Source organism: Periophthalmus magnuspinnatus, chromosome 12, assembly GCF_009829125.3.
Source record: "Periophthalmus magnuspinnatus isolate fPerMag1 chromosome 12, fPerMag1.2.pri, whole genome shotgun sequence".
Taxonomy (NCBI): Eukaryota; Metazoa; Chordata; class Actinopteri; order Gobiiformes; family Gobiidae; genus Periophthalmus; species Periophthalmus magnuspinnatus.
This window is the reverse complement of record NC_047137.1, coordinates 15271858-15284548: the sequence shown is the minus strand read 5'-3', so window position 1 is coordinate 15284548 and position 12691 is coordinate 15271858. Positions and strand designations below refer to the sequence as shown.

Here is a 12691-nt window from a genome sequence, read left to right as displayed (position 1 = left end):
GAGAGGGAGGGGGAGAGAGTGGGAGATCGTGGTGCGTTCGGGGCACTTTGGAGTGATTGATATGAACCATTACCGACAACATGGGAAGAGGAGCTAGTCAGGAGTGAGATTTGGGTCATTTGTCGGAACAGGTGGCTGGAAATACACACAAAAAAAGGTTTGTTTGAGAGCAAAGAGTAACTGACAAAAGGTGAATAGAAATGTCCAAATGAGGTAATCAAGGTAATTACTGTTTTGGCGGGGTTTGAACAAGTTTTTGAACAACTATTTATGTATTTATAGTAGTAGAAGTAGTAGTACAATATATACGTGAATGATTATGGGTGCTAATTACTTAAGTATTGACTTTTGTGATTTATTTCATACGTTTGGTTTATTTAGACTTCACACTCCATTTTTTTTATTTCTAAAGATTATAATAGTCTTCCTGAAGATGTGAGACAGGCCTCTACTTTAACAATTTTGTAAAGTACTTTGAATTTGAATTACTTTGTGTAGGAATTGTGCTCAAATAAAGTTGTCTCGCCTGCATAGATCATTACATTCATTAGCTCAATCCATATTAAGGACACAATAGACCAAAAATACTCAAATACTTTTCTTAGAGGCTGGAGAACAATTTCCAATCAACAAATTCACCTGTGCCTTTAAAGGTAACCAAGGTAACGATCGCTTGGGCATATTATCATTGAACGTGTCACAGTACTGCTCAAAAACTAATGAAAATAAAATATGTTTACGCTAAAGTCTTGCCAAGACTTTACATCTATTTATATTTTCCAATAGATTAAAATCAAATCTAAGAATGTTGTTTCACAAAATGGAAATTGATGTATCCAAGTTACTGTTCAATTAGGCTTTTTTTTTTAACCATACTACTCCAAACAAACCAGATTTCGTCTTAAAAATGTGAAAAACAGAAAGGTTTGCAGTGGTTCAAAGTTATTCCTCACTTACCTTATGTTTTCCATCGTAATTATTCGCTGTAATGAGTTTATAAATGCTTTTTACAACTCTCCAAAGCCAGGACGGAGTTTTGTCGTAACGGTAACGCTAACAACTACTAGCATGCTAACGTACACTTCCTGATAACTGGACAATTAACTGATGTCTAATGCAGGCAGCACACAGCGGACTTAATTCGACCTTAAGAGCTGCTTTGGTAAACGGTCACAACGGTTTATATAGGGCTTAAGTCACTGGGGCAAGGTGGGTTGAGTGTCTTGCCCAAGGACGCAACAACAGCAGTCGCCCGTTGGAGCTGGAATCGCACCGTCGACCTGTGGGGCAGTGGATCTGACCACTCAACCAATGATATGTATAAGTCAGCTAAATAAGTCAGCTGTGTACTGTCTGGTCACAAATGGTCCAATGATGTTCATGTCAAGAGCGGGATTTGAACCGCCAACCTTCCGATCCGTGGACAAACTCTACCAACTGAGCTACTGTCGCTGTTTATACGATATATCTGTACTGTGGCAAGACACATTTTGCTCAAATATATAGAAAAAAAGGCCGTTTAACATCGAATCACTAATATAATCTCAATATCGCAATAAAACGGCGTAATAAATAAACCCAAAAACGTTCAAAGCTACGGCTATCCTTGTAACGGTGCATGCATATTTAGCAGCACGAGCTACTACGCGAAGTACTTGTAAACACATGTAGACAGCAGCGAGCCTCTTGAGAGTAGTAATCTGTTTTCAAAAGGCATTACTCAGCCACACACGAGCCAACATGACAACTGACGGTACGGCTTAGGACTGTTCGAACGCCACGTTGACCCAAAGTGGAAGTGATAGATGGAAGCAAAAAGGGAATGTTTTTAAAATGAAAATCCGGCTTTTGAAAGGCACGGATTTAATTTTCTTGGTCAATAATTATGTTAACCTACAAACGGCACGTTGGAAAAGGCGTTTTAAGAAAGGGTTTGATCGAAAAGGACAGTATATGGACATGTTAGCAAGGACAAATGAGGAACTTTTCAACATCTTTACCGAGAAAAAACACGAGATTGGGCCAAAAATCCAATTAAGTTCTTACGCACTTTGGGTTGTGTCTTGTATTTTGCGTTTTAGCGTAGAAAATTAGCACTTACTCACCTTTCCAAGCCTTTGTTTTTGATGAACATGAAGCAAACCAAACAAACGAATAATACAGAATAAAGATTGCTTTGAGAGACATCGATACGTGACAAACCGAGGTTCAGAAAGATTTGTGGTAGTTCAAAGTCCAAAGTGGTCGTCCATTTGAGTTTATTTGACACTTAGGTTCGATTGTTTCCAGTGGCTTCTTTCATTTGTCAAGGAAAAACTGAGAATTTCCATCAACATAATGCCTGAGTTTGATATAGTCAAGAGGTCAGACTTTGTTTTTTTAACTACGACTGATCAAATACATAAATAAATAAAATAAAAGAACGAAACCAGATGAGATTTTGACACAATTTATAATAGATAAATTGGTTCAGTTCACAATTTTGGCACCACCGTTTTTGTTTTACTTTTTTTTACTATTTTTGCTGTCAATGCGTCACTGTTTTTTGGGACTTCAGTTTCTCAAGGTAAATGGTCCAATTTTTATATAGCACTTTTCCACTTTCGAGTCACTCAAAGCGATTTACGTCAAGGAACCGCTCACCTATTCGCACACACATTGATACACCGGTGTACGCAGACACTGGGGCGAGGTGGGTGAAGTGTCTTGCCCAAGGACACAACGACAGGATTCATCTGTAGGAGCTGGAATCGCACCGTCAACCTTTGAGTCATGTGTAAATCTCGTAGGTAATTTTATCTCACCCACCACAAAATGGTAATGGGTGACAAAACCGGGACACATCTCGATAACCGTCTAGTTCTGGGGTAGCTGCGCTTTCTGACTACGCCACAACAATGCCACTATGTAATTTTTCTGCTCGTCTCCATGGAGATGCTACTGTTTTGCCTGGAATTTTTCCCATTTTTCAACTTTTCAACGAAAGGCAAAGGTTTTTATAGCTGCAAAAAAACTCGATAAACACGCATTCTCGCTGTGAGTACGCTCGCCTCTCCACAGATCTGACCTGTACGTTAGCAGCGGACACGTGCGTCACCTGTTTAATGCCGTACGCTGGAACCAAAGCAAAACATCTCCGTGGAAACCAGCAGGTGAGGAAAAAGAGCTATGCCAATACCAATATATATGTATTTATTCTACTCTTTTCAACTCTTTTTTGGAAACGTTTAAGCTAAAAAATAAAACTGAAATAAAAATAAAATATAATAATTCAGTGGTATTTTTAAAAAGTTCTCACACTTCACTGAAACTTCTCCATACACTTGATAAATTACTCGGAGTGCGGCCACTTTACAAACTTGTACTTGCCATTAGGACCCAAAACTCGATTTAATACAAAAATGTACAATGTGTCATGGACTTTAGCGAGAAAACGGGGGAAACAAGGCCTCTTAATAGGTCTTGTAATGTTCCACTCGACATGAACGTCAATTCAATTTAACTGATTCGAACAGCACTATGGGGACCAGGGGCCACTTATAGAAACTACAAGACAGCCCCCTTCAGACCTTAATATAAAACAGAAAGAAAAGTTCAGCGAGTAGTCAAGTCTTGTTTTGACGTTTTACCAAGAAAGATTGAGCATTCGAAGGCGTAGCATAAAGGGTGCGTTTGATTTATGGTACCCAGCAATGATTTTGAAGACGAAAAATCAATGGGAGCCTACTAAGTGGTCACGTAATCTCATTATTGGGCATTTTACTGGTATTGAGTCATGTCACAGGATGTACATGTTCTGAGTGGCTTTGTATAGAATGGAATCAGGTTCAGTCACGCGCAAAAATGTCTATAGTCGTCCTCTAGACTATTTCTGTGTGTGTTTTTAGGGATGGGCAGTGACGCAATGGCAATCGGGCAACTGCAAGATGGTGTCGGGGATCCAGTGTCTGCAGGTCGGTGTCTGCGTGTGAGCGTCTGCGTGTGGGCGTCTGCGTGTGGGCGTCTGCGTGTGGGCGTCTGCGTGTGGGCGTCTGCGTGTGGGCGTCTGCGTGTGGGCGTCTGCGTGTGGGCGTCTGCGTGTGGGCATCTGCGTGTGAGCGTCTGCGTGTGTGTGTCTGCATGTGTGTGTCTGGAGGCCCGTGTCTGTGTTTGAGTGTCTGCGTGTGAGTGTCTGCGTGTGAGTGTCTGCGTGTGAGTGTCTGCGTGTGAGTGTCTGCGTGTGAGTGTCTGCGTGTGAGTGTCTGCGTGTGAGTGTCTGGAGGCCCGTGTCTGCATGTGAGTGTCTGCGTTTGAGTGTCTGCGTGTGAGTGTCTGCATGTGAGTGTCTGCATGTGAGTGTCTGCATGTGAGTGTCTGCGTTTGAGTGTCTGCGTTTGAGTGTCTGCGTTTGAGTGTCTGCGTTTGAGTGTCTGCGTGTGAGTGTCTGCGTGTGAGTGATTGCGTGTGAGTGTCTGCATCTGAGTGTCTGCATCTGAGTGTCTGCATCTGAGTGTCTGCATCTGAGTGTCTGCATCTGAGTGTCTGCGAGCCCGTGTCTGGATGTGAGTGTCTGCAGGCCGGTGTCTGCGTGTGAGTGTCTGCGGGCCCGTGTCTGGATGTGAGTGTCTGCGGGCCTGTGTCTGCATATGAGTGTCTGCATGTGAGTGTCTGCGTGTGAGTGTCTGCGTGTGAGTGTCTGCGTGTGAGTGTCTGTGTGTGAGTGTCTGCGTGTGAGTGTCTGCGTGTGAGTGTCTGCGAGCCCGTGTCTGGATGTGAGTGTCTGCAGGCCGGTGTCTGCGTGTGAGTGTCTGCATATGAGTGTCTGCGTGTGAGTGTCTGCGTGTGAGTGTCTGCGTGTGAGTGTCTGCGTGTGAGTGTCTGTGTGTGAGCCAATGTCCGGGATCCAGTGTCTATGGGCCGCTGTCTTTGGGTGGATGTCTGCGGGCTGATGTCTGCAGGTAAGTGTCTGTGGGTAATAGTCTCTGGACCGGTGTCTGCGGGCCAGAGTCTGCGCTCAGTGGCCGATCCTTCCCGTGAATAATTTCTTCCAGTTTTACCCATACTCCTATGTCAAAGCACCGTCAACTCCAACTAAAAACTCCCCTTGGCCCTTTCAAAATAAAACCTTCTGCACTGACAAACTCCAGAATGAACCTTATTATGAAAAGCTTTTAAAATAACAACGCACTAACTTTATGAAAAAACACAAAAAGCTGTTCTGGCCAGAGCATCAGTGAGTTCAGCAGATTTTTAGAGGTAAATTATGCATCGAGTTGGACACTTCACTTGAAATAAATAACATGTAAATGAGCGGCACAGGCCTATTGTCTGATGCAGAGTTTTAAGCACAAATTAGATTGCACCAAGTTATTATAATAAGCAACAATAATAATGAAAATGCAGCAGAATACAGGAATTTATCAGATATTTTTGCAAAATTCTCCTTGAGGGGAAAAACCCACAAACGCCGCTACACATTTGGATAAATTGTGTAGGATTTTTTTTTTTTTTTTAAACAACCACACTGAAAAAGAGCTGGTGGATTGCCGATGGGCCACTGCGTTACAAACGTTCCCAATTTTCCAAGTCTCACTGCGCCCCCTGAAGATGGGCATTATCGCATCGGCCAGTATCGATTGATTTCTGTTAATATCTGTATTGGTTGATATTGATATCGTCTTTCCAGTTTATCCTCAGAGCATCAGATTTTTCTTTTGTGAACAGACCGATGGGTTTGTTATTATTTTACAAAAGTGAGAAGTTAATTTACAGTCTTTACTTTGCGTAAAATAAATCTGCGGGACTTGTTATGGCTTTTAAACGCCAAATATCGGTATTGACAAATATCGGTATCAACCACAGCAGCTTCCAGATATCAGAAATCCATACATAAGACCTTTTTTCTAGTTTCTTTTACTTCTTAAAATGAAATATTCCGTGTTGCCTTACCTGAGAAGAGGCTGGAAGATCACAGTTATGTTACGCGCCCCAGGTTTACAGACGAACTTCATCTCTCCGCCTTCAATCAAGTTGTCGTCGGCGCCACCTAGAAAAAAGGACGAAAATAGATATGAATATGTGTTATTTTCTACTATCTTTTACTACGGAGGTCAACATTTCCCGCCACTGGTTCCTGAAGTAAATCTCCCATTCAGTTTTGTAATAGACTTTCTGAAAAACATAATATTAAAAGTTTGAAATCTTGCTCACTATTGACCACAAGACCTACAATTTTATTTAAAATCAGTGTCTGAAACTTTATAAACTGCTAAATTATTAAAATGTTGCGCAAAATCTAGTGTTTTAAATGTGTTTTTTGGGGATTAGCCTCTTGAGCTCTTATTTATTTTTGAATTTTTCCAAGAGTCTATGGAAAAAATTAAAGGAAAAATTTACTTCCAGAACTGGGGCGATCTTGGGAGTGGGTGGGACTGTGGAGCTGCATACAATGTCAAATTAAAAACATTATAAAACAAATTGTACCAAGCTAGTCTTGCATGTACAACTGCCAAGTGTTCAAATCAAACAAATCACGTCAAATTCCAATATACAAACGGTTTATTGATCCATTTTCGTCCCATTTATTTCAAGTATCCAGAGGCCTTGCCAATAACGATGGACCTCGAATATGGTTTCTACCCTCGTTTATCAACCAGGAGTGAGGGACATACACCGACAATTCTGTTTTAAATGTGTTAAGTTTAAAAAGGAATATTGAAAAGATGTGTGTTTCGACTTCTAATCAATGAAAAAACACATTAATACAATGCCATGATATCAAACAAAAACAAATTCTTACATTTTATCATGGGGTCATCGAAGTACTTCTGAGAGAAAAGCGTGAAAAAAAAATCTATACCTGCTTAAATGAGTTGTTGTATCGATTCATATTTGGATTCAGGGTTTTATTTTGACAACTCCATCCACTAGAACACACATTTTTATATAGCGCTTGTCTACCTTCAAGTCACTCAAAACGCTTTAAATCAAGAAAACACTCATCCATTCACACACATTCATACACGAGCGTACACAGACATTAGGGGTGAAGTGGGTTAAGTGTCTTGCCCAAGAACACAACAAAAACCTGTGGGCCAATGGATCTGTCCGCTCGACCGACGATGTGTACGTCAAGAGCGTGATTTGAATCGGATCAGTGAACCAAACGGAGCTACTGTCACATCGAGATGATCCGTGCCCGTGAACTCGCACCATCTCCACATCGTATAAACATGATCTCGTGATGTTATTTGAAACGTGGAAACGCAGAAAGGTTGAGTAAAACCGTCAACCTTCGGATCAGCGGACAAACGCTCTACTTAAAGAGCGACCGTAGACGAAATAAGAGGAAAAAAAACCCCCGAAAAAGTCGCCATCGTTTTAAACCAAGTCACAATATTGAGTCGCAGAAACGTATCTTGAATCGAACTTTAGAAACCTGACGGGCATATTTTACTTTCCATCTCGCCGACGAACAGCTCTGAGAAATAATTACAGCCTTAACTTTACGATTACCTGTGGGTATAATTGTAAAACGGTGTTAAGTGTCTTGCTTGAGGACACAGCTACCGAAGTGGATTTGACCTTTGGATCAATGGACAAACGCTCGACCAACTGAGCTACTGTCGCCCCAGTACGGTTTTACCAATATCAGAACGCCGGATAATGGTTCAACTTAATCGATTTTATATTTTTGATTGATTGATGTTTGAGTAATACGATTTCGAACGGGAAGTTAAGCCACTTCAGATCAATATCACGGTTTAAAATGAACATAAAACACCAAAAATTGACTACTAAATACTCTAAGACAGCAAAGACTTTAAATAAAACAAAACAGAAACGAAAACGAAGCGGTGCGCGAGTCTTACACAACGAAAGCGACGAGTTTCTTCACCCAACGCCGGCTGATTTGCATGGGCGTTTCAGATCATTCGTTGACGCCTCATGTTTCATACATCGCCCATAAACCAATCCCAGAGCTGCGGAGCGGATGAACTCGCAGATAACGGGGTTAATCAGAAAATCACTGCCACGTAACCTGGTCCAAAACACAAGCGCCAGAGAAGGTGGGGGCGCAGGGTAGACAAAGCACAGACACCTCCATTCATCCTGAAGTAATCGATAAAATTGACGAGCGACCGAATTGCACCGTATTGTCAACAGAGACGTCCGCGTGCGTAGACGTGTGAATAAAGAAATTATAAGAATACGTATATGAATTCAAACGGAGAGCGGTGACGTCGGTCGTGCCCGAGGAGAGACAGAATAATCCGTTATTTGACCGTCCTGATGTGGTTTTTTTCACGGCGGGCGCTAAGCAACAACACAATCAGGAAGAGTGGAGAATCAGATAATACAGTAAATATCTATCTACGATCAAAACGACACAATAAAAGTGCACACGGGCGAATCTTCATAAAAAAAGTGTCGTATCTGTATCACGGGGCGACGCAGAGCTGCAGTGCCAAAAAAGCGCGATGTCTTAAAGTGAGTTGTGGTGATTTGAATGTTTAATGTTGATGTGAGAGGTGGAGATTTGGTTGTTTGGGTGGAGATAGTCGCTCGGTTGGTGTTTGTTCACTGAGGGTTGAAGGTTGGTTGGTGGTTCGAATCCTGCTCTCTACACAAAAGAAAAGCAAACACAACATCAGTGGTAGAGCGGTCAGGTCCACCGGTCCACAGGTTGGCGGTGCGATTCCAGGTCGCGCAGGTGAATGCTGTTGTTGTGTCCTTGGGCAAGACACTTCACACACATCGCCCCCAGTGTGTGTGTGTGTGGGGGTGTGTGTGTGTGTGTGTGTGTGTGTGTGTGAACGTGTGTGTTTCCTTAATATAAAGCGCTTTGAGTGACTTTAAAGTGGAAAAGCGCTGTACAAAAGTCGACCATTTACTCCTGTGTGTGACCATTATTTACTTTTTCTAGATTATTTTTAAATATATCACTTTCTGTTTTATTTTATTAACTTTTTATGAAATCTGACAAGTAAATTATAACTAGTCTGTGGTAAAAAAAAAATCCAAAAATGTAGTTTCATTATGTCATTGGTGTATTGTGTAACTTTCCAATAGAGAGTATGTTACTTGATCGTCTCTGTGGAGGTGTTATTATATTATATGTATAATGTTCCACAGTATTGCATTACATATACATTACATACATGTATCTCCATGGAAACAAGTAGATAGCACCATCAGGCCAAGTTTACAGGTCAGATCTGCGAAGATGTGTTGCTGCTCATAGTAAGATGAATGCATTTTTCATGTTTTTAAAGCTATAAAGGCAACAATGCAATACATTTTTATTAAATTAATGCCCTACTGTAGAACAATCATGGCAAAGCAACAGCAACTTTATCTCCGTGGAGACAAGCGTCAGGCCAAGTTTACAAGTCAGATCTCCAAAGAGGCGTCGCTGCTCATAGTAAGATGCATGCAATTTTTAAAGATTTTTAAAGCTTATAAAGATGACAATGTGATAAATTCTAATTAAATGTGATTAATACCCTACTGTGGAACAATCATGGCAAAGCAACAGCAACTTCATCTCCATGGAGACAAGCAGATGAACACCATCAGGCCCAGAGTACAGGTCAGATCTGCGAAGAGGCGTCGCTGCTCATAATAAGATGCATGGATTTTTCAAGTTTTTAAAGCATATAAAGACGGCAATGTGATAAATTGATAAATTCTAATTAAATGTGATTAATACCCTACTGTGGAAAAACAATGGCAAAGCAACAGCATCTCCATGGAGACGAGTATCAGGCCAAGTTTACAAGTCAGATCTGCGAAGAGGTGTTGCTGTTCATTTTTCAAGTCTTTTAAAGCTATAAAGACAGCAATGTGATCAATTCTAATTAAATGTGATTAATATCCTACTGTGGAACAATCATGGCAAAGCAACAGCAACTTCATCTCCATGGAAACAAGCCAAGCCATCAGGCAAGGTTTACAGGTGAGATCTGTGAAGAGGTGTTGCTGCTCATAGTAAGATGTATGCATTTTACATTTTTTTTTAAAGCTATAAAGACAGTAATGTGATAAATTCTAATTAAATGTGATAAATCAAGGCAAAGCAACTTCATCTCCATGGAGACAAGCAGAAGAACACCATTCGGCAAAGTTTACAGGTGAGATCTGTGAAGAGGCATCGCTGCTCATTGTAAGGTGCATGTATTTTTCAAGTTTTTCAAAGCTATAAAGACAAAGATGTGATCAATTCTAATTAAATGTGATAAATACCCTACTGTGGCACAATCATGGCAAAGCAACAGCATCTCCATGGTAACCACAACAACCAAAGTCACACAGCGTCTCTTTAAACACACCTCAGCGAAACAAAACTTTTCAAAACCAAACGTCTTAACTGTGATATTGTATTTTCCCGTGATGGAGTCCAGATTGAGTTTTAAAGTGGCCGCACGTGAACATGGAATCGCGCCTCAGATCTCTTTTCTTCACAAAGGCGGCGGCGCTTGTAAGGGATGTTTCATTTCACTGTCCAATATGCCCCGGCAAACCCCGTCTGAAATAACCTTGCTGCCGTGTAAAGGCTCGCTTTACCTGCCGCAAAAAGGAACGACGCTGTATTCAAATGCATATCGACGTATTGTTCCACGTGCAAAAGCCTGGATTAGATTTATAATAGAACAAGTTTCAGTCCAAAGTATAAAACGAAACACAACCTCATCCAGTTTTTCATTAAAGTGACAAGAGAGGCTTTCAATTTTCCAAACAATAGCTTCAAATCAAGGTCTTCTTCTGATCATGATCTGTTTTGGTGAAATTCATTCGCGGCGTTAGCTTATATTCTCCGTCTTACTAGATCGTTCTTCCGTCGCACGTGTGTTAGCGCCAATTCAATTAAGACTCCATTACAAAGAGCTAAACAAAGCTACCGCCAACGCACATCCACCTCCGCTGCCTCCCCCGCACGAAACTACCAACTTTTGTTTTCCCCCACGTCTTTGAATGCAAAAAAAAACAACACTCAAGTTCCCACGAATAACGTAAACATGTAACAGATTCCGGCAAAGTTAGCGTGACTTTTCTGTTCGGTAACACCAAAACCGACTCCCGCGAATGTATTTCCAATGACGGGGACCAATTTAATTTCATGCTCGAAACATCTGCAACCATGTCAGACCAAGCAGTGGGAACAGACCCCATTGATCCGTGGGGTCTGCAGCAGCTGCCAACAGGGCGTAGCGCTAATGAATATTAAAGAAGCGGTATTAATATGCATGGAGCTCCTCACTGTTAGCTACAAGTGACAAGGGCTTTCACTTTGAGGTCAGGAAACTGCTCGACAACAGTGCGCCGGGTTTAAACTTGTCATTTTGTACCAGTGGAAGGTATTTGTGGATGTGTTTTGGATGGGTCCCTTGGTGTGGCGCTGATCCAGGATTAGTGCAGGAGCGTGGGGTGGAACGGGTGTGGAGGTGGAGTAGAGTAGAGGAGGAGGAGGTGGAGGAGGGTGAAAAGCTGTAAGTGACATTCTAATGTGGCCAAATCCAGCCTCAAATCCGTCCCCCCTTTCCCCCCCGAGGACCAGAGCATGTCCGGAAACACAAATGACAGACAACTCCTGTCTCGTGGAAATATTCAGAAGTTCAAAACGGACGTAGTTGTTTTGTTTTAAAGCGGCTGTACTACGCTTTTTTCTGAGCTTTGTTGCAATTCTGTTTCCTCGTCGCAAACAGATCTGGAGTTGTGTTTTGTTTTCTGTTTTGTTTCATTCGCACATGTTTAACACACAAGCCCGGCAGATTTCGGCTGAGTTCGTCTCTCAAACTGATGAAAACGCTCTGTTCCACCTTGTGATGTCATCATGCGGTAATACAGGAAGTGCTCCACTGTGTTTTTAAACTCTATACAACTTCTCTAGAATCATTTGGTTAATTTCAGTCATGGATTTGCAAATCTCTACTCAACTAAAGCTAAAAAGTAGCTGTTAAGATGAAAAATACCACTACCAAATTATGACATCACAAGGTGGAACAGAGCATTTTGAGGTTTAGAGATGTAGACGGACAAACAAAACTCAACTCCAGGTCTGTTTATGAGGATGTAACAACATTAAAAGATGACTTAAAGCTCACAAGAACCAGTTTTGTGTAATGTAGAACTTTTAATCAAAGTTAGGTCCAGGTTTAAAACTTTTTTCTTTTGTTTCTTGATTGTCCACAACCACGCCACAGTCTCGTCAGATCTCAGAAGCTAAGCAGGGTTGGATGAGAGACCACAAGGAACACCCGGTGCCACACTCCAGCAGCAGTGTCTATAGTTCAAACTGTGGTTGCGTCCTTAAGCAAGACACTTCCACATCCACCTTGTCCAGTATGACTATTGTGTCACTGTTGACGCTGGTCCAATCCCGTCTAATCCAGGGCAGCTGTGGCTACAATAGAATTTTAGAACCATCAACTGTGGAACGTAAAGCAAACCTGACTCCCTGGAAAAAGAGATATTGTAATGTTCCTTGGTTAAACATTAAAATTAATTCTGGACTTTTGAAATAAATGTCTATTTCTGATTATATTAGTGTCATCATTTGATATTTTGTGTTTAGTTCAGAGTTAACGCATTTTGTTGTTCGTGTAACTGTTTAATGTTGTTAAGTGGACACAGGCGACACAGCGTTCCAAATAGAAAGTGATCATGGGCGCACTTCCATCTCCATTGACTCTGGCTTCAGTTCACTTTACAT

General features: G+C 41.5%; 1 protein-coding gene across 1 annotated transcript in view; it reads right to left on the bottom strand.

Annotated features, from left to right (window-relative positions):
• The window catches only part of exoc4 (exocyst complex component 4), a 266766-nt gene that overhangs the window by 154852 nt on the left and 99223 nt on the right, over positions 1–12691 (bottom strand). The window contains exon 11 of the mRNA XM_033976073.2: positions 5929–6025. Within this exon, the coding sequence (XP_033831964.1) occupies positions 5929–6025 (97 nt within the window). The remainder of the gene's footprint in view (positions 1–5928; positions 6026–12691) is intronic.